This window comes from Antedon bifida, chromosome 9, assembly GCF_963402885.1.
Source record: "Antedon bifida chromosome 9, ecAntBifi1.1, whole genome shotgun sequence".
Lineage (NCBI taxonomy): Eukaryota > Metazoa > Echinodermata > Crinoidea > Comatulida > Antedonidae > Antedon > Antedon bifida.
This window is the reverse complement of record NC_136234.1, coordinates 19,208,620-19,232,280: the sequence shown is the minus strand read 5'-3', so window position 1 is coordinate 19,232,280 and position 23,661 is coordinate 19,208,620. Positions and strand designations below refer to the sequence as shown.

General features: G+C 32.5%; 2 protein-coding genes across 2 annotated transcripts in view; both read right to left on the bottom strand.

Annotated features, from left to right (window-relative positions):
* The window catches only part of LOC144852227 (cell growth regulator with RING finger domain protein 1-like), a 249,540-nt gene that overhangs the window by 198,306 nt on the left and 27,573 nt on the right, over nt 1-23,661 (bottom strand). The gene's annotated exons all lie outside the window — the stretch shown is intronic.
* LOC144852209 (protein Smaug homolog 1-like) overlaps nt 8,131-23,661 on the bottom strand; it is a 36,082-nt gene continuing 20,551 nt past the window's right edge. Inside the window, exons 7-11 of the mRNA XM_078709966.1 lie at nt 17,211-17,424; nt 15,532-15,739; nt 14,901-15,075; nt 14,324-14,507; nt 8,131-13,974 (exon numbers count right to left, since the gene is read on the bottom strand). Of these exons, the coding sequence (XP_078566092.1) occupies nt 13,937-13,974; nt 14,324-14,507; nt 14,901-15,075; nt 15,532-15,739; nt 17,211-17,424 (819 nt within the window). The 3' untranslated portion in view covers nt 8,131-13,936. The remainder of the gene's footprint in view (nt 13,975-14,323; nt 14,508-14,900; nt 15,076-15,531; nt 15,740-17,210; nt 17,425-23,661) is intronic.

The following is a 23,661-nucleotide window of genomic DNA, read 5'->3' as shown; positions in this document are numbered from 1 at the left end:
TGCTCCTTTTTGGAAAAAATCCCTGTACTATAGCACAGGGAAATTTTCGAAAAATGGCCATTTTTCGACCCTTTTCTTTTTTGACATAAATGGTTACTATAGCACAATAAACATGCGCAGAGCCTAATAATGGCTTCTGCGCATGTCAACTATGCTATAGTAACCAGTTTTATTGAAAAATAAAAAGGTCGAAATTTGGCCATTTTTGGAAAAAATCCCTGTACTATAGTACAGGGAAATTTTCGAAAAATGGCCATTTTTCGACCCTTTTATTTTTTGGCATAAATGATTACTATAGCACAATAAACATGCACAGAGTCGAATAATGGCTTCTGCGCAAGTCAACTATGCTATAGTAACCAGTTTTAGCGAAAAATAAAAAGGTCGAAATTTGGTCATTTTTGAAAAAAATCCCTGTACTATAGTACAGGGAAATTTTCGAAAAATAGCCATTTTTCGACCCTTTTATTTTTTGACATAAATGGTTACTATAGCACAATAAACATGCGCAGAGTCAAATAATGGCTTCTGCGCATGTCAACTATGCTATAGTAACCAGTTTTATCGAAAAATAAAAAGGTCGAAATTTGCTCATTTTTGGAAAAAATCCCTGTACTATAGCACAGGGAAATTTTCGAAAAATGGCCATTTTTCGACCCTTTTATTTTTTGACATAAATGGTTACTATAGCACAATAAACATGCGCAGAGTCGAATAATGGCTTCTGCGCATGTCACCTATGCTATAGTAACCAGTTTTATCGAAAAACAAAAAGGTCGAAATTTGGCCATTTTTGAAAAAATCCCTGTACTATAGTACAGAGAAATTTTCGAAAAATGGCCATTTTTCGACCCTTTTCTTTTTTGACAAAATGGTTACTATAGCACAATAAACATGCGCAGAGTGCAATAATGGCTTCTGCGCAAGTCAACTATGCTATAGTAACCAGTTTTATCGAAAAATAAAAAGGTCGAAATTTGGCCATTTTTGAAAAAAATCCCTGTACTATAGTACAGGGAAATTTTCGAAAAATGGCCATTTTTCGACCCTTTTATTTTTTGGCATAAATGATTACTATAGCACAATAAACATGCGCAGAGTCGAATAATGGCTTCTGCGCAAGTAAACTATGCTATAGTAACCAGTTTTATCGAAAAATAAAAAGGTCGAAATTTGGCCATTTTTGAAAAAAATCCCTGTACTATAGTACAGGGAAATTTTCGAAAAATGGCCATTTTTCGACCCTTTTATTTTTTGGCATAAATGGTTACTATAGCACAATAAACATGCGCAGAGTCGAATAATGGCTTCTGCGCAAGTCAACTATGCTATAGTAAGCAGTTTTATCGAAAAATAAAAAGGTCGAAATTTGGCCATTTTTGAAAAAAATCCCTGTACTATAGCACAGGGAAATTTTCGAAAAATTGCCATTTTTCGACCCTTTTCTATTTTGACATAAATGGTTACTATAGCACAATAAACATGCGCAGAGTCCAATAATGGCTTCTGCGCAAGTCAACTATGCTATAGTAATCAGTTTTACCGAAAAATAAAAAGGTCGAAATTTGCTCCTTTTTGGAAAAAATCCCTGTACTATAGCACAGGGAAATTTTCGAAAAATGGCCATTTTTCGACCCTTTTCTTTTTTGACATAAATGGTTACTATAGCACAATAAACATGCGCAGAGTCCAATAATGGCTTCTGCGCAAGTCAACTATGCTATAGTAACCAGTTTTATCGAAAAATAAAAAGGTCGAAATTTGGCCATTTTTGAAAAAAATCCCTGTACTATAGTACAGGGAAATTTTCGAAAAATGGCCATTTTTCGACCCTTTTATTTTTTGGCATAAATGATTACTATAGCACAATAAACATGCGCAGAGTCGAATAATGGCTTCTGCGCAAGTAAACTATGCTATAGTAACCAGTTTTATCGAAAAATAAAAAGGTCGAAATTTGGCCATTTTTGAAAAAAATCCCTGTACTATAGTACAGGGAAATTTTCGAAAAATGGCCATTTTTCGACCCTTTTATTTTTTGGCATAAATGGTTACTATAGCACAATAAACATGCGCAGAGTCGAATAATGGCTTCTGCGCAAGTCAACTATGCTATAGTAAGCAGTTTTATCGAAAAATAAAAAGGTCGAAATTTGGCCATTTTTGAAAAAAATCCCTGTACTATAGCACAGGGAAATTTTCGAAAAATGGCCATTTTTCGACCCTTTTCTATTTTGACATAAATGGTTACTATAGCACAATAAACATGCGCAGAGTCCAATAATGGCTTCTGCGCAAGTCAACTATGCTATAGTAACCAGTTTTATCGAAAAATAAAAAGGTCGAAATTTGCTCCTTTTTGGAAAAAAACCCTGTACTATAGCACAGGGAAATTTTCGAAAAATTGCCATTTTTCGACCCTTTTCTTTTTTGACATAAATGGTTACTATAGCACAATAAACATGCGCAGAGTCCAATAATGGCTTCTGCGCAAGTCAACTATGCTATAGTAACCAGTTTTATCGAAAAATAAAAAGGTCGAAATTTGGTCATTTTTGAAAAAAATCCCTGTACTATAGTACAGGGAAATTTTCGAAAAATGGCCATTTTTCGACCCTTTTCTTTTTTGACATAAATGGTTACTATAGCACAATAAACATGCGCAGAGTCCAATAATGGCTTCTGCGCAAGTCAACTATGCTATAGTAACCAGTTTTATCGAAAAATAAAAAGGTCGAAATTTGGTCATTTTTGAAAAAAATCCCTGTACTATAGTACAGGGAAATTTTCGAAAAATAGCCATTTTTCGACCCTTTTATTTTTTGACATAAATGGTTACTATAGCACAATAAACATGCGCAGAGTCGAATAATGGCTTCTGCGCATGTCAACTATGCTATAGTAACCAGTTTTATCGAAAAATAAAAAGGTCGAAATTTGGCCATTTTTTAAAAAAATCCCTGGACTATAGTACAGGGAAATTTTCGAAAAATGGCCATTTTTCGACCCTTTTTTTTTTTGGCATAAATGATTACTATAGCACAATAAACATGCACAGAGTCCAATAATGGCTTCTGCGCAAGTCAACTATGCTATAGTAACCAGTTTTATCGAAAAATAAAAAGGTCGAAATTTGGCCATTATTGAAAAAAATCCCTGTACTATAGTACAGGGAAATTTTCGAAAAATAGCCATTTTTCGACCCTTTTATTTTTTGACATAAATGGTTACTATAGCACAATAAACATGCGCAGAGTCGAATAATGGCTTCTGCGCATGTCAACTATGCTATAGTAACCAGTTTTATCGAAAAATAAAAAGGTCGAAATTTGCTCATTTTTGGAAAAAATCCCTATACTTTAGCACAGGGAAATTTTCGAAAAATGGCCATTTTTCGACCCTTTTATTTTTTGGCATAAATGATTACTATAGCACAATAAACATGCGCAGAGTCGAATAATGGCTTCTGCGCAAGTCAACTATGCTATAGTAACCAGTTTTAGCGAAAAATAAAAAGGTCGAAATTTGGCCATTTTTGAAAAAAATCCCTGTACTATAGTACAGGGAAATTTTCGAAAAATAGCCATTTTTCGACCCTTTTATTTTTTGGCATAAATGATTACTATAGCACAATAAACATGCGCAGAGTCGAATAATGGCTTCTGCGCAAGTCAACTATGCTATAGTAACCAGTTTTAGCGATAAATAAAAAGGTCGAAATTTGGCCATTTTTGAAAACAATCCCTGTACTATAGTACAGGGAAATTTTCGAAAAATGGCCATTTTTCGACCCTTTTATTTTTTGACATAAATGGTTACTATAGCACAATAAACATGCGCAGAGTCGAATAATGGCTTCTGCGCAAGTCAACTATGCTATAGTAACCAGTTTTATCGAAAAATAAAAAGGTCGAAAATTGGCCATTTTTGAAAAAATCCCTGTACTATAAGTACAGGGAAATTTTCGAAAAATGGCCATTTTTCGACCCTTTTCTTTTTTGACAAAATGGTTACTATAGCACAATAAACATGCGCAGAGTGCAATAATGGCTTCTGCGCAAGTCAACTATGCTATAGTAACCAGTTTTATCGAAAAAAAAAAGGTCGAAATTTGGCCATTTTTGAAAAAAATCCCTGTACTATAGTACAGGGAAATTTTCGAAAAATTGCCATTTTTCGACCCTTTTATTTTTTGGCATAAATGATTACTATAGCACAATAAACATGCGCAGAGTCGAATAATGGCTTCTGCGCAAGTCAACTATGCTATAGTAACCAGTTTTAGCAAAAAATAAAAAGGTCGAAATTTGTCCATTTTTGAAAAAAATCCCTGTACTATAGTACAGGGAAATTTTCGGAAAATGGCCTATTTTCGACCCTTTTATTTTTTGACATAAATGGTTACTATAGCACAATAAACATGTGCAGAGTCGAATAATGGCTTCTGCGCATGTCAACTATGCTATAGTAACTTGTTTTATCGAAAAATAAAAAGGTCGAAATTTGCTCCTTTTCGGAAAAAATCCCTGTACTATAGCACAGGGAAATTTTCGAAAAATGGCCATTTTTCGACCCTTTTCTATTTTGACATAAATGGTTACTATAGCACAATAAACATGCGCAGAGTCCAATAATGGCTTCTGCGCAAGTCAACTATGCTATAGTAACCAGTTTTATCGAAAAATAAAAAGGTCGAAATTTGGCCCTTTTTGGAAAAAATCCCTGTACTATAGCACAGGGAAATTTTCGAAAAATGGCCATTTTTCGACCCTTTTCTTTTTTGACATAAATGGTTACTATAGCACAATAAACATGCGCAGAGTCCAATAATGGCTTCTGCGCAAGTCAACTATGCTATAGTAACCAGTTTTATTGAAAAATAAAAAGATCGAAATTTGGTCATTTTTGAAAAAAATCCCTGTACTATAGTACAGGGAAATTTTCGAAAAATATCCATTTTTCGACCCTTTTATTTTTTGACATAAATGGTTACTATAGCACAATAAACATGCGCAGAGTCGAATAATGGGTTATGCGCATGTCAACTATGCTATAGTAACCAGTTTTATCGAAAAATAAAAAGGTCGAAATTTGCTCCTTTTCGGAAAAAATCCCTGTACTATAGCACAGGGAAATTTTCGAAAAATGGCCATTTTTCGACCCTTTTCTATTTTGACATAAATGGTTACTATAGCACAATAAACATGCGCAGAGTCCAATAATGGCTTCTGCGCAAGTCAACTATGCTATAGTAACCAGTTTTATCGAAAAATAAAAAGATCGAAATTTGCTCCTTTTTGGAAAAAATCCCTGTACTATAGCACAGGGAAATTTTCGAAAAATGGCCATTTTTCGACCCTTTTCTTTTTTGACATAAATGGTTACTATAGCACAATAAACATGCGCAGAGTCCAATAATGGCTTCTGCGCAAGTCAACTATGCTATAGTAACCAGTTTTATCGAAAAATAAAAAGGTCGAAATTTGGTCATTTTTGAAAAAAATCCCTGTACTATAGTACAGGGAAATTTTCGAAAAATAGCCATTTTTCGACCCTTTTATTTTTTGACATAAATGGTTACTATAGCACAATAAACATGCGCAGAGTCGAATAATGGCTTCTGCGCATGTCAACTATGCTATAGTAACCAGTTTTATCGAAAAATAAAAAGGTCGAAATTTGGCCATTTTTTAAAAAAATCCCTGGACTATAGTACAGGGAAATTTTCGAAAAATAGCCATTTTTCGACCCTTTTATTTTTTGACATAAATGGTTACTATAGCACAATAAACATGCGCAGAGTCGAATAATGGCTTCTGCGCATGTCAACTATGCTATAGTAACCAGTTTTATCGAAAAATAAAAAGGTCGAAATTTGCTCATTTTTGGAAAAAATCCCTGTACTATAGCACAGGGAAATTTTCGAAAAATGGCCATTTTTCGACCCTTTTATTTTTTGGCATAAATGATTACTATAGCACAATAAACATGCGCAGAGTCGAATAATGGCTTCTGCGCAAGTCAACTATGCTATAGTAACCAGTTTTAGCGAAAAATAAAAAGGTCGAAATTTGGCCATTTTTGAAAAAAATCCCTGTACTATAGTACAGGGAAATTTTCGAAAAATGGCCATTTTTCGACCCTTTTTTTTTTTTTACATAAATGGTTACTATAGCAAAATAAACATGCGCAGAGTCTAATAATGGCTTCTGCGCAAGTCAACTATGCTATAGTAACCAGTTTTAGCAAAAAATAAAAAGGTCGAAATTTGTCCATTTTTGAAAAAAATCCCTGTACTATAGTACAGGGAAATTTTCGAAAAATAGCCATTTTTCGACCCTTTTATTTTTTGACATAAATGGTTACTATAGCACAATAAACATGTGCAGAGTCGAATAATGGCTTCTGCGCATGTCAACTATGCTATAGTAACTTGTTTTATCGAAAAATAAAAAGGTCGAAATTTGCTCATTTTTGGAAAAAATCCCTGTACTAATAGTACAGGGAAATTTTCGAAAAATGGCCATTTTTCGACCCTTTTATTTTTTGACATAAATGGTTACTATAGCACAATAAACATGCGCAGAGTCGAATAATGGCTTCTGCGCAAGTCAACTATGCTATAGTAACCAGTTTTATCGAAAAATAAAAAGGTCGAAATTTGGCCCTTTTTGGAAAAAATCCCTTTTTTCGAAAAATGGCCATTTTTATACGTCTATAAGATGCTTATAACGCATTATATGCACATATATAGCAATATCATTGCATAATAGCAGTGTTTTTAAAAGAGCGTTTTTTGGCCATTTTTTGAAAAAATCCCTGATAATACTATGACTCTGTAAGAGGATGTTAACGCATATAATACTGGAAAATTGTCCACAATTTGTTTCCATATTGTTCCGTTTTGGGCAGGATGGTTTGTTATTTTATTTTTTTTTCTTTTAAATCTTTTCGCGCCGCGGCTCTAGCCAGCTATGTCCCAAGAGGACATATTCATTAATAAGCTGTTTCATAGCGGTAGCTTTATTATCTAAGGCCGACAGTTTTGCGAATTTGTAAACTCGACTATAATTTATATGTCCCAGCTGCTGGACCAAAAAAACGTCTGGGAAAAGAGAGTCTATGAGGGCTCGCTGTTGGCGTATTTTTTTTTTCCAGGACGAACGTGGGCAGAAATCATGAATAATTCATTACCTTAATTATTTTCTATTATAAAGAATTGCAAGATAGCTGATCTACTTCCTAAATATACTAAACCTAACCCTCTAAATAATCTCTCTCAACTATTAAAAAAAACATGTTCATGAAAGACCTCGAACCGAGGGCTCCAGTGTAATAGGTTAAAGCCTTTACCACTAGACCAAACATTTCGGTTGGCAAACGCTGTTTACACTAATTAATCTCTCTGCATGCTTATATAGCGCCCTCTATAATGTTCCCTATTATGTCATAATTATTCATGAATTATTCATGATTTCTGCCCACGTTCGTCCTGGAAAAAAAAATTACGCGGTTGGACGGTTTTGGATTCTCGCGCTTTGATTGGTTGACGCGAATCAATAGACTGGAAGAATTTTCTCACTTGAAAGTCACGTTGTCTCTAGAGGGTATTCAGTTGCATGCCTACAGTACAGGTTGAGGTCACACACAAACAGGCTACAGCACATTAAAGTTAAAAATTGACCATTTTTTAAATGCCATTTTTGAATTAGTAGATTAATATTTGTTGGCAAATAATACATTGTTGGAAAGGTACACATGTCTTCTTTCAAATGCTGTGTATACAATTAACTATTGAAAAATGGGCATGTGATTCATAATTAAAGAACTATCTGTGATTTGTATGTATCTTTGCGGTTAAAGGACATCTTTTTAATAATTAATCATAAATTAATCAAAAGAACAATGATTGATTTTAAAATGTCGAGCGGCGTTTTTTGTAAGAAATATTTCTTGTTTTATTTGGGTTATCCCGGTTTTTGGGATTCTTGGTGGTTTTTTTACTTTCTTTTTAGATTGTTTCATTGTTTATTTAATTGTATCATACAATTTCATACCATTTAAATCCTTTTCATTTAATTCTTCTAGTTGGCAATTTATCCACAAAATAAAACAACACAAACTAAAACATGACTTTGAATGCAATTTAATGCAATAAAAGCAATGGGCACATGTAACCATTTTCTCGGATTACTGCAGTAAAATGTAATTAACCAATTTTACTCACCCAAAAAATCCCATATTAAATAATAAAAAAAAAATTAGTTTCATTATATACGGACAATACTTTAACATGCATAAGAGTATAACATTGAGGAAATAAATCTGTGTATTAAGCGTAACACACCCAAAATGCAAATGGTACAGCCCACAGTACAGTATTGTACACCAGTTGTTTTTTTTTAGGAAGGGCTACTCAAATTTTGATTTCTACATCAAATGGTTTCAAGTCTTATTCTCATCCATGGTCATATTTGCCGATTCCCTGTACTGTATGTATCTATAATTTGTCTAGTATCATATGAAGCTAAGTTTGTAATCTTATGTAGGCCTACGGTATCACATGTGAAGCCTGTATCATAGGCCATCTTGAACCTAAACAAAATACAGGCCCAACATGTGATACTGTATTACATTCTTTGCCTTTGATATTTGTCATATAATGACAACGCGAGATACAGCACAGAGAATTGGATTCCAATAAATAAACATATTTCCAGCAGCCTAATTTTGTGAAAAGGGTAAGTCCTCCTCTTCTTTTGAGAACTTTATAATCTGGTGTGTACTGTTTACTTTGCCATGCATTTAGCGATATGAAAACAACATTGTCAACCAGTTTAATTACAGTAAAATTCATGTACAGTACAACGTTAAGTTTGTTCGTATTTTGGCTAATATCTTCCGTCACGGCAATATTATTGCATCATGTTTTATGACTGGAAATAATATCATTAAACCATAATTACATATATATCCATAAATTAACTTTGTTTTGTAGACAATAAATTTAGAACTAAACAAAACTTGATAACAATGCAACTTTCAAATACTGTATGCGACAGAATCAATGCATTTTGGTTGAAGCAACTCTACCAATTTCGGTCGAAAAGCACATGCAACGTATTGGGGTTTTCAATCGAGCTTTAAGAGTCATTTTTCACTCATTCATAATTTTTTTAAATCCAAAAATGTAATGAAAAGCAGGAACAATTAAAAGAAAGTACATATTGTTGAGGGTTCACAGTAATCCCTCTTTGCGACGTCTCTATTTAGGGAAGACTTTGTTAGATGACAAAGGTGTTCTTTTAATGGGTACATTAATTGAGAAAACAATACATTAGACCATTTATGAAAATAGTCTTAAACAGATTAATCTCAGTCTTGACTAGAAACAAACAGTTTTAATGTAAATTAGGGCTTCAATTGCGAACAACAATAACCTTTTTATGCAAATTACAGTAACACTTTTATGCAAATCACAGTGGCATTTTTATGCAAATCACAGTGACATTTTTATGCAAATCAAAGTGACATTTTTATGCAAATCACAGTGACATTTTTATGCAAATCAAAGTGGCATTTTAGCAAATCACGGCGACATTTTTATATCACTGATATTTTATGCAATCCTTATCATGGCGAAAATCTTTAGCAAACCAGGGTGATTTTTTTTAAAGCAAACCGCAGTGACATATTTACACAAATCAAAGTGACATTCCAGAAAATCATGGTGACATTTCGGAAAGTCATGGTGACATTTCGGAAAGTCATGGTGACATTTCGGAAAATCATGGTGACATTTCGGAAAATCATGGTGACATTTCGGAAAATCATGGTGACATTCCAGAAAATCATGCTGACATTTCGGAAAATCATGGTGACATTTCGGAAAATCATGGTGACATTTCGGAAAATTATGGTGACATTTCTATGCAAATCAGCACTGTTTACAATAAATCTAACTGGGATTATATAATTAACATTATTCTTATTACCTATCAAGATTTTGATTTCTCACAAAAATAAATGTTTTTCTAAGAAATAAGTATGATCAACATACATAAGAAACAGGCTAGAAAAACAAGCTTTATTTAAATCGAGACTGCTTATTCATATTCAATCTCATTTTTGTTGTTTTTCAATTTTAGCCAAACAAAAATACCGTACCGGCAGCACCTGATAATTGCAAGAATTAAAAGAATTTCAATATTTATCAGTAAAACAATTTCTTTGTGACACCTCTACTAAGGGGACACTTTCCCGTCAAATGACCGAAGGGCAATATAAGTTCAACGTTATGGCTGACACCATCATCAAACATATTTCCAACAGCCTAATTTTGTGAAAATGGTAAGTCCTCCTTACTTTACTTTGACATGCATTTAGCGACACTTTATTGGTCCTGAAAGTGTCCCCTTAATAGAGGTTCTACTGTATACCAAAGATTAGTAGTATTAGTAGTAGCAATAGACTACTACATATATCCTGTTACCACCCAAAAAATCACACACTCAATTCTGTTGAAAAAAAAAATACATCAAGCATATCCACAGATACCAGTAAAAATATTTTGTTTGTCCCGCAAAGTCTACTAAAATCATTTTTATATAAAATTGTACATAAATAGAACAAGTATATTTAAATGTAACGTAGTTCAGTTAAAAAATAAGTATTGAAGTCACTATGAAAGGTACAGAGACACAGAGAGCTTTCCATTTGCTAGGACCTAGTTATGGATCAAACACGTCTGGAAACAATTCCATAATGTTGCAGCCGTAATCAGTGCAGTTGTATACCAGGTACCCAATAATACACCTAGGTGGAGAGAAGCAAACGTAAGTAAAGTGTCTTGCCTAAGGATACAAGCAATGGCTTTGGATTGGATTCGTAAACCAGTAGAGTTATAAAGACAAAAGGCATTTTGCGCACGAGAAGAAACATATGTGCATGTGCCGAATGTTAGACTCAATAGCACATACTTTGGTATGAGCATCTTTCTCGCATTTGATTCCTTGCTAAGTTTTAGCAGATATAGTCGACTATAACGAAACAATATGTGTAAAGCTCTGTCTACACTATCAAACTAGTTGACAAAAAAGTGTGATGTACTCAAATATGGTAGTGATATGACATCATCCTGTCCATATATGGGAACATCACATGTTTTTGTCACATAAAATTTGATAGTGTAGACAGAGCTTAAGTCATCGAAAATGGAAAGCTTTCTATTATAAAGAAACTAGAATAAAAACTTAAACAGAAGAAAAAGAGATATATAAAAAAAATATCAGAATTTTTAAATGCATTTTTCTTTGCAATTCACTATACACTTTAACTTCAGTCTTGTAAGATACGTGCAATTTCAATATCTAAATTGGTTTTAATTTTCAACACGAAAGCTAAGAATTCCTTCCAGAGGACGTCTCAATCACATCAACATCCAACCAGCTAAGACAGTGCATTAAAATAAATATCAAAACTACATATAAACTGTTGTTTACTTTTTCTCAAGGTTTTGAGGAGCAATTTTTAGTAGAAATCACATCAAGTGTTTATATAGTGACTTTAAAAAAATCGATTTAAAAAAAATTGTATGACAAGACCTTATTCACAGAATATGATCACACTATAATGCTTGGATTTCACCTGTTTGCACCCTAAAGCTTTCTACAAAATGAAATATGTTATCTTGAGTATCAACTAATAACAAAAAAAGTTTAATGGAAAGATACGAGGAAGATTAATCATGTATCATGCAAGAAATATTTTAAAAATGATACAAAAATATATTATTATAATCTAAGGAGAAAACATGTTATGTTGAGTGATAATTTATTTAGAATTTGGTGTCGAAATTGTGAAAAAAATTGCAATTTTTGAAATTTTAATGTGTTAATAAAAAATTAATTGGGTTTAATAATAAACTACTATGTATGAGACTTCACCTAAAAAAAGACCAACGTTAAATTCACTGCGGAGCCATACATATGATAATATCAATTATATAATATACAGCGCTATTCTAAATGAAATGGCTCCTGCCACAATGACATTAAATTCACAAAAATAGAAAAAAAACAACCAGTGTTTACTATTCAAAGTTATATACGTTTGAAACAAGATAAAATGAACAGCAAGAACCACAATGAATCATGGGTAACAGACCGGATAAGACAAGGTATGACAAAGGCAATCTAGCAACATGATGCTGAGCTCCAGAGATCAAAGGGTTTATCTTTGGCTGCGACACTATCAGTTCCACACCCTACAGACACCGCTCATCGCAGAGAATATGCACATACTGCTGGAATTTGCCGCAGCCAGACGTAAGATCAAAGGACTGTTACAAGTTCCTATCTTAGCAAGGTGAGCTCAGTGTCCTGTTGTTAGAATGCCTTGGTATGACAAAGTATAAGGAAATGGGATACATAAGTGCATATTTTAAGGGTATTTATTTCACTCTGTACAAGGTGCTATTAAAGACAGACATACCATGGAAAATGAAGTGAACCGTGACACGTTGTATCAAACAACCAATCAGAATTGTACAACACAAGTTCACACACAAGTTCGATACAAACCCAGCATATGGGTGAACAATGGTAAAACACCAGAAACGGCCTTTGCTCGATACGACAACAGTATAACAGTTTGAATGTAACCAATTTACAATACCTTAAATTTTGAAAAAGTACGCTACTGATAATAGAGGAAGATTTGAATAGGAGGACAAACAACTGTCCACTTTTTAAACTCGAGTAACACCACAAATACTAAACCAAATATCCATTGATTACAACTAGAGCTTCCAAAGCATAATAAACACATATATATTTTTGTGATATATAATCAATGACGACATCAAAGTACTTACGAATTTACCAAAGTTTCATATCCAAATGATTTATATAGAAGAGTTACATCAACACACAAACTCTCAATAGAATAGCTGAGCTGGTCAACAGTTCAACTAATAGATATTTCTGACTAAAAAAAATATATAAACTTTCATGGAAGTTTAATAATGTTGCTTAATTAAGACAAATAAATTCAAAAGAAAATCAATCAATTAGAAAGATATCAATTTTTTCTTTCTTTACACGATTTTAAATCATAATGGGAGCTACATTTTCAAACATAGCAAATCTATAAAAAGTGGTAGAGATCCATGTAATAGAACATGTTCTAGATGGTCTAGATACATTGATTCAACCAGAATTTCAGATTTTTCTCACGGATATTGTTATGACAATAAGTCCACGACGCCAAAGCGCATTTATAAATTACACGTCGACAAGATCCCACCCACTTACGGATATAAAAAGATTCAGTTGACACTGAAAATTATTGTATTGTATGCTTTACTAGAGCGATTAATTGAAACCACTTCTATAACAACTGAGAATTCACACCCTCTTTACTTTCAAATCTTACCAACATTTTTCTTACATAATGATTTTTTTAAATATGAATAGAAACATCCAAAATGTAAACCACCGAACCATTTATCGGTCAGTAATCTCAACAAAATGGCCTCTATGAAAAAAAAAACACCCAATATCAATAGTAACGTAAAACCAGGGAAAGTCTATTATTTCAAAGGGGTTAAACTTATAATTTTAACATGCTATAGGCCAGTGCATGCAACATGAATTCTTGGTTATAGTACATTCAAAACCTTAACCGACAATTTCACAGGTTTATTTTATTTACAATCAGCTGTCGTTGGTTATTTTTTTGTGTTTTACTGTCGTGATGCAATAGTTTCCTAGTTTCCTTTTCAGCGTCATTTCACCCTGTCATCAGAAACCACTTCTCGTTTTTGAATTTTTCGCATCAGTAAATTTCTCCCAGTTTTTTCCTGCCTACATATACCACAATTCACTTATCGTCGACTTCATGGTGCTAATACTTCACTCTCGCGTCTTAACGTGCGTTAGTTTCCAACCGAGTCCATGCTACGTTCAGGACCATCTGTATAAAATGTTGATAAAAATGTAAACAGCAAATCTTGATTTGGTAAAAAATGATTTGCTTTCAATTGCTAAGATTTGCCTTTTCTCTACTCAATAAAACACATAAATGCATCAAAACAGAGTTTTTTTAATCTGTTTTTTTTTAAATTTATTTTCTTTTTTTCTTTAATGTTTCCCCTTTTCTTTTTTTCCCTCCTTTTCAACACAGTATATGGACTGAAAATACATTATATTCTCTATTTTGTATGATGGGAGAAAAAGCAGCAAAACATATATTTTTTACCTCATAAGATAGACATCCTTACCTCACGCATGCAATTATATATTGCCACAAAATGTATACTCACCACTGAGAGCTATTTCCGTAACACTCCGACACAAGTTTTCCAAACAGTTATTAATATCCGGTTCTTGTAAAGTTGCCGTTGATTCTGCTGTCTGCAGACCTTGTTGTTGGACAACTGGTTGTGACATCCTGCGTACAGGCATAGACTGCGTTCGTTGGACACCCTGATGGTGGTTACCACTTAACTAAATAATATAGGAAACAAAGGGTCTTAAGACTACAGAAAATAAACTTTTCTCTGTGAGATTCCTGCTATATTGTATGCAACAATGTAACTATATACAGTTGACTCTCTCTCTGAAAACCAGAAACTCTCCAAATACCAGACTTTTCTTGAGGACCAAAATGTTCCAAATTCCTTTTTACCACCATTCTTCTGAATACCAGACCTTTCAGAAAACCAAACATATTTGGCCTGACCAAAGGTGCCATTATATGGGAAAAGAGGGGTAGACTTCACTCTGATTGAAGATTGAAGGATGAGCTCATTAAACAACTGGCACAAATTGGGAGAGGCCTTTGCCCAGCAGTGGGATGACATGGGCTGAAGAAAGAAAGAAATGACATATACAACTTACCTGTTGGGGCGAGTAGTTCAAGTTGCTGGCGTGATTTGTCACAGGCCTAAACAAGCCACTTGAACCCATGCCAATAACCATTGGAACACGTTGGTTCAAAGGTCGTGGATAACACAGCCGCTGGCTTCGTAAACTAGGCTTGTAGTCAATTGGAATGTTACTAACATGGCCCCACCTGCAAGTAAGAAGTAAATTAAAGTAGAGGTACATATTTTGGAAGTTCAATACAGATTCCGATATTGTAGGCCTCCAGACAGAAATCCTTTCCTGGGTATTTTGTTTTGAATAAACCAATTCTGATAAAATTACCATTTAGGCCCTTTTATTAAATAAACAATAAAAATGCAATGGCAACACATACCCGAACACACAGTGTACATTGGCATTGTCATGTTTATAAATTGAAGATTTTTTGAAATAGCACCCCTCTATGTTTTTATGTATATTTTAGAAATTATAATGCCCTCAAATTATCTCAATATTTAATTTTTTCCAAGTTGGGACGTCTGCAAATATACTCGGCAAAGTGTACTGGTTTTTACCTCTACTTTTTTTTTTTTTTTTTTTTTTTTTTTTTTCCGAAATAAAAGATGAATGAATGAATAGCCCTCTAAAATCTAATATTTCTTACGTTCTAGGAGTTCGCAAATCTTGAACGGACTGCTTCCTAATGTACGGACTTCTGGATGAAAACTTTTGGAAGCTCTGGCGCCACGTCATCAGTCGTTTCTTGTGGATGTTGCTGAAGGCTTCATGGTTTAGACATTTCTCAAGGAGTTGTAGGTATAGGCTTATGGAATCTTCATCTGGTCTTCTCAACATCACCAACTGTGTACACACTAAAGATAAAATATAAAGTAAAAATTATTTTATATTATTATCATAATAAATATAAATCTCTTAAAATGTAATCTCTTTTATCAAGGCATAACATTTTTTATGGTACTAATTAATACACGTTGCCTCATCCCGCAGAGGCCTACGATCATTGTCACAAAACCTTCTTCAAGAGCGTAGAGCCAAAAATCAGTGGGGTCAGAGATCTTTTTACGTTGCAAACCCAAGTGTATGGAACAGTTTACCAGTAACAGTTAAATGCTCTACTAGTGTGAACAGTTTCAAGACCAACCTGAAGAGGTCGCTATTCGCTTATGTATTCGCATGTTGCTAATGCACAAAGCGCCATGAGCTCCACATTGGGATACCGGCACTATATAAGTTTTCAATTATTATTATTAATATTGGTTGGATGTTGCTTATATAGTGTCTTTCCATGACAAAAGAATCATTACTCAAATGTAAACCTCTACTATTCCGAAAAAGAGTCTGGGTTCTCTTAAGTGTACATGAGCCCGAGGAGAGACTTGAACCTGTGCCCATTTTGTTTGCGTTAACCCTCCAAAAATCGCTTATCCACTCGATGCTAGCGATACATACAACAATGAAAATAATTATTATAAAGATGATTTATTTGTGTGTAATATATCTCTAGAGGGCGCAATAGGTCAAAAGGTCAAGAATTATTGTTTCCATACTTGTAATAATTTCCTTATGTTGACAAGCGCAACTGATTTACTTTCCTCGATGGATTATAATTTATGTTTATGCACAAATGTAAAAACTGGGGATTTCCCCTCGTTACTTTTTTAAGCACGATTATAATTGCATTGCAAGAAACTATCTAGCATGAAAGTTGTAAAAAATGTTAACTTTCAATTTAGTTTCAGTTTTTAAACTTGTCACAGCTCTCTGAACATATTTACAACATAATATTTTCATCTTTGTAATTTTATTAATGTCATTTATCACATTTAAATGTAACATTTTGTCAGGATTGGAAGGTGAGCCTACTATATAACTGAGGATGACTAGACTATCTTATCCCCACACTGTTGCAAAGTTTGCCTCCTGCAGGGTAGATTGGTTTGGAGGAGGAGAGAGCAGAGAAGGGGGAAGGAACATGGGAGGGAATGTGGGAGGGGGAGGGTAATATAGTATAATATATATATTGCAATTTAAATCTAAAATTGCTTTCTAAGATTTTCTACAAATAGTGCATTGTTTTTTGTCTGATTTTAAAAATACAGTGCAACCCTTAAGCTCTGTTTACACTATCAAACTAGTTTGACAAAAAAGTGTGATGTGCCCAAATATAGTAGTGATCTTGTCCATATATTGGCACATCACATTTTTTGTCACATAAAGTTTGATAGTGTAGACAGAGCTTTAGGACTATTCAGGGGGAATAAGGAACACTTCTATTGGTCCTGGAGGTGTCCCCTTAATAGGAGTTCTACTGTAAACTCTTACTTTTCCCCATAAATCTTGTGATCTGGCCAGGTATATCCCCGTTTGCAATTAAATGTGAAGATCCTTGATCGCTATCAGATGGCAGTGAGTCCTGACCGTACTGATCGTAACTATCGTTCTCGGGTATGTAACTTCTGATAGGCGTGCCAAGCATCGTCTTGATTTCATTGAGCGCATTTCGTAATGTTCCAGCATTGCTGTCTGACATGATGTCCTGCAAGAAGAATGTATAAAACTGTTATTTTTATTTGATTTTCTTGCATTATATTATGTTCATTATCGATTGTATATTTATTATGCTACTCTGTATTTTGCTATATTATTTGTGGAAATAAATGTTATTATTATTATTATTATTTTTACAACTTCCAACAGTAAATTACATGACTCGCAAATTACAGGTTTTCTAAATTAAGTCTCATATGAGGCTAGGTAGTGGCTGGCACTGTATTGGAACTGTTCATGACTTGCACTAAAGACCCTGGTATTAGTAAGCAAGCATGTCAACCACTAGGCCACAGTGCCACTATTAAGGAGAAGTATAATTTGTTTTTAATGAACTTAAAAATAGATAATTTACATGTATATTATTGCAGATAATCTTATTATATTATAGTGGTGTTATTGTATTGTAGATTGGAATAGACATTACTTAATGATATTCATTATCCCTTCCACTGTATTAATGCTTAAAAAAATTTAATAAACGAATAACAAAAATGACAATGAGATCATTGTTATTTTATTCTCAATTCAACTCTCATACATATGAAATATTATTTGCACAATATATTATTACTTGTAAACAATAGCGTCTACAATGCCCAGACTAAATACATTATAAATTTAAATAATTTTAAGAAATCTATTAAATATTGATGACAAGATAGATGAATTTATTTTATTTTATTTTATTTCGTTTTCTTTCAGTAGGGTAGCCCTCTCAGTAATAAAATAAAACTGCTCTTCCGAGGGGCCCTACAACACATTTAAACATAATTTTAAAACAACTTAAACTAAACTTAAACTAAAACTAAACTTCAATGCATGTTCTCATTATTATTATAACTTTTATACCATATTTTAATATATTTCACTGCAACCATCCTAGACCACCGGCATCAATAAATGAATCTTAACAAGTGATTTAAAACGGTTATAATTGTTTTGTTTTCTTAATTCATAAGGTAGGCCATTCCAGAGTGAACTTCCATAATAAACAAAACTACGTTTGTATATTTCGAGGTTACATCTGGGCAAATACAACAGATTATTTTCATAGTTTCTGGTTGGAATATTGTGTACACTACTAATATATTGCAAAACATCACATAGGTATGAAGGTACAGATTCTTGTAAACATCTAAATATTGTACAAATTGTATGATATTCAATTCTTGTCTTAATTGTTAGCCAACCTAATTCATAATGCATTTGTCTTACAGGAGTTCGAATATCAGCACCTAGTATTAATCGTGCAGCTCTATTTTGTGTTTTTGTGTTTGGTAGAGTGTTGATTACATTACCATGTAAAGCTCTGTCTACACTATCAAACTCTATGTGAAAAAAATGTGATGTGCCCATATAATGGACATGATGATGCCATATCACTATCATATTTGGTCATATTACTACCATATTAGGGCACATCACACTTTTTTTCAAACTAGTTTGATAGTGTAGACAGAGCTTTGGGCTTTATGGCAGACAAAATGTTCCCTCTGATGGAACGAGTAGAACCACCTAGAACTTAAATTAAGCTGATGATGTCATATCATTTGGGCATATCACTACTATATTTGGGCATATCACTATTATATTTGGACATATCACTACCATATTGGGCATATCACTACCATATTTGGGCATATCACACTTTTTTTGTCAAACTAGTTTGATAGTGTAGACAGAGCTTTAAAACAAACTTGACAAAGGATATTGATGAGCTACCCAGCTCACCCCCCTCCCCCAGCAAAACCATACCCCCATCAGTACTGGAAAATCTACACAACCCACTCACTCATATAAGCTTTTTGTCTCTAGTCAACACGCTATAGACTGAATTAACAACTAATGCCAACAAAACACAACGTCTTTAAATAATTGATTTCCACAATCCACCTTCAGTGTCTGTCATAATTGTTATGAACATAAATAATTTAAAATTCAATACACATTTTAAATTCACAACCACAAAGAAAATCCCTTAAATTCAGTGTCATCTACATATTCATTTTTTGAGTGGATCCCTTTTTACATTATCTCTAGTGTTCTATTGTTTTTAAATATGTTATGTAATATTGTATTTAATAACACAAGGAATGGAAATGTTTATTTGCGCTGTAGTTTTTTTTTATGATTTCATAATTATAATAAATGAACCATTGGTTTCACTAAAAATCTGATATGATAAAGTAATTTTATATTTATAATTTTATTTGGTTATTGGTAATTTCTTTTACAATACCATAGTGTGTTGATAATTGGATGTTTTTGGATAACAATGCATATAGCACTATAAGGTATGTTCTTACCGATAAAACATTTATTAGATGACAAATTTGAGTGTTTCTTTTTTAGACGGTGAATTTTTGATGAAAAAAGTTATTTTGAAATTCAAAGTAATTTTTGAGAATAACATAAATCAATTTCTAATTTTTAATAAATCTCTTCTTACTAATTTAAAATTAATATTTACAATCTTCAATATTAATAATGTATTCGCCTCAAAGAAAAACCACAAAATGTAAATCAAACAATTATTGTTCACCAAATTTTCAGTACATCTTTACATGCAATATTTGTCAAATTCTGTATTACAGCATCTTATGGGTATCACATTTGGTGCCTGTATCATGGAAGTTTAGGATAAGGATTTAGGGTATGATACAGGCGTCACATGTAAAACACATGTCATCCTGTATCATAGAATTCATCTATGGTACTGGAAAAATTTAGATACATTACCAAGATTTAGTTGATATTTTGGACTTTAAAAATCTGAATTTTTCTAAACTAATCATAACATAGAGAATATTGTGTTTTATATTTCAATTTTCTTTCCAAAAATATCTGTCCAATAATACAATACATCTTCGATATTATTGGACCATTTCAAAAATACAGTAACTACATTTTGTTTACTGTTTAATTAACCTGTTTATTGGCATACACACTGTTACAGCAACTATTTCATAAACCTCTACATAAACAAACTATTATTATTATTTCAAGTAAAAACTGCAGTAGCTGCACTAGAATTACTGTTAGTGTTTAGTAGAATACTTTTGACATGATTCTTCAAAACAATCTAAACAATACTGTTTTCAGTACAATTAGTGATCATAAACTAAATGGATATTATCAAAATGTATTTTTAAACATGAACTATAATTAGTAGTTTTAATGACTTTACAAACTACATATGAACTTTATGTTTATAGATTAATAGAACGTTTTCAATCTATTAATGGATTTGGAGAGGAGAATATGTTATATTTACAAACACTCGCCTGTCACAGTTAATCAAGAATCATTTAATCAAAAGAGTTTGAATAGAAATGATTTACATTTCAGCGTCTATGTACTTCTACTCTTAATGTCAACCAACAACTGACTAAAATGTTATGTCATTTAAACAACAAATGTCATTGTTGGTAATTAGATACAAGATCAGTATTAATTTATCAATGTTGAATTGTTTAAATGATTTGATGATAATTGTGATAATGACAACAAATATCATTGTTGATGTGACTGATAATGATTTTGATAATGATATACAAATAATGAATGTTTATGAGTGTAATGGTATAAATAATGGCATGAGGTGAATGATGAAATATAACCTTTCATCATTCACTGAATGTACTTCATATTTATATAGGTTAAAGACCCTAAATATATATTTAAAGTGTATAGACTCACATTAGGTTTTAAAATAATGCATGGCCTCTGTCCCTCATCCTTTAATGAGTTTGTGAGATCAAGTGAGAGGTGTGACATTGGAAGGCAAAGACCAATACATTTTTGTTATTTTCCCTAGATTATGGGAGCAACTTCCCAATGAAATTAAACAATGTGCTACAATTTCAGACTTTAAATCCCAACTCACCAAACATTTGATCTCAAAATATTAAGTTGAAATTGTTTATACTGTTTATTCAATGCAGCTTATTTTTAATTGGTGTATCTCATTATAACTTTGTTTTGTTTTGTTTTATTTTGACTTAATTTGTGCTACTTAGTTTTGTTATTTTTGTATTTTATAAGTAATGATGGAGTAAGAGCAGTTTTCTGTTTGGGCTCATGCCTATTACTTGCTCCTGGCAAGATGAATTATACTTTTATGAATTTTTTTTGCCGAATAAATATTATTATTATTATTAACAAAATAGGCAGCACTGTTGTACTGTATTTTACATTCAGAATCACAGTAATGTTCATAAATTGTATTTCCGTCCATAGGCTAAAAAAAGTACTATTGAATGACCGTTCAATAGTGCATACTATTGCACGCCATGTGACCCACAATCGTCCAATCAAATGACAGGAATTTATTTAGGTGTTATATAACAACAAATATCACTGTTGATATGTCAATGATTATGATAATGACAACTAATATCACTTTTGATATGTTAATGATTATGATTATGATGACAACTAATATCACTGTTGATATGTCAATGATTATGACAATGACAACTAATATTACTGTTGATATGTCAGTGATTATGACAATGACAACTAATATCACTGTTGATATGTTAGTGGTTATGATAATGACAACTAATATCACTGTTGATATGTTAGTGATTTTGATAATGACAACTAATATCACTGTTGATATGTCAATGATTATGACAATGACAACTAATATCACTGTTGATATGTCAATGATTATGACAATGACAACTAATATCACTGTTGATATGTCAATGATTATGATGACAACTAATATCACTGTTGATATGTCAATGATTTTGATAATGACAACTAATATCACTGTTGATATGTCAATGATTATGACAATGACAACTAATATCACTGTTGATATGTCAATGATTATGACAATGACAACTAATATCACTGTTGATATGTCAATGATTATGATGACAACTAATATCACTGTTGATATGTCAATGATTTTGATAATGACAACTAATATCACTGTTGATATGTCAATGATTATGACAATGACAACTAATATCACTGTTGATATGTCAATGATTATGATTTTGATAATGACAACTAATATCACTGTTGATATGTCAATGATTATGATAATGACAACTAATATCACTCATGATATGTCAATGATTATGATTTTGATAATGACAACTAATATCATTGCTGATATGTCAATGATTTTGATAATGACAACTAATATCATTGTTGATATGTCAATGATTTTGATAATGACAACTAATTAATTACAACAATAACAACCATAATTTTCAGCATTGGATAGATCAATAACAGTCCAAATAAATATTGTCAATATAACATCTCAATTACAAGCCTGCGTTACAATTTCCAAGATAGTGTTCTACGAATATTATTTTCTTTTACCCACGCATGAAAATCAAATATTTACCACATAATTATAATTAATTAAAGATGCAACAAAACGAAAATTACTAGATCATAAATTACTATAAAAAACGGGTGCTGAAATCAAACACAACCATAATCGACACAAGTAAAAACGGCACAAATTCTTGAAATAAAAACATCGACTTTTAGAATTTACATAAATATATAAAAAATGAATATGCAGATGGCAACTGGCAACACTTAAATTGAGTTGAGTTGATAATGCCAGAAATGATTACAGCCGTCAAACTTGCACCAAACCTAATCTCAACGCAGAAATGGCAAATGAAAATATAATCCTCGACTGATCAGGGATGATAAATCAGAGATATCACTTCATATCGTCGTCGATACACATCGCTTAAGTAACTTGTCAATGCGTTAAAAGCCTCGCAAACTAAACTTGCATCAGCGTTCACATTATCGTTACCATAAATTAACGTAACAGCGGTTTGCACAGATACATTCGCTAATGTATCGTAATATTAATTAATTAGTAATCAGTAAATAACAGCATAGTGGAAGAAAACATTTAACTGCTGCACGTATACAACTTTTGCAATGTTGATTTTTTTTAAATAGCCTCACACAATTGGCGTATTCGAATCGGGAAAATGCCAATTAAACAATAACAAACAAGTTTTTTCAGTACTAATTCAATGCTCAAAATACTGTTAATATATACTAACATATATAACATCCATTGTTAGAAAGTCGAATAATCAAATGCGCTAAATCTATCCTCAAAATCTGAGCAGTGTAGGGTTGTAGATAGGTTTGAGAAATATAAATAAAAATTAGAAAGTAAAAATTATAAAATTGTTCGTTGAATATGTCTACACTATCAAGTGTT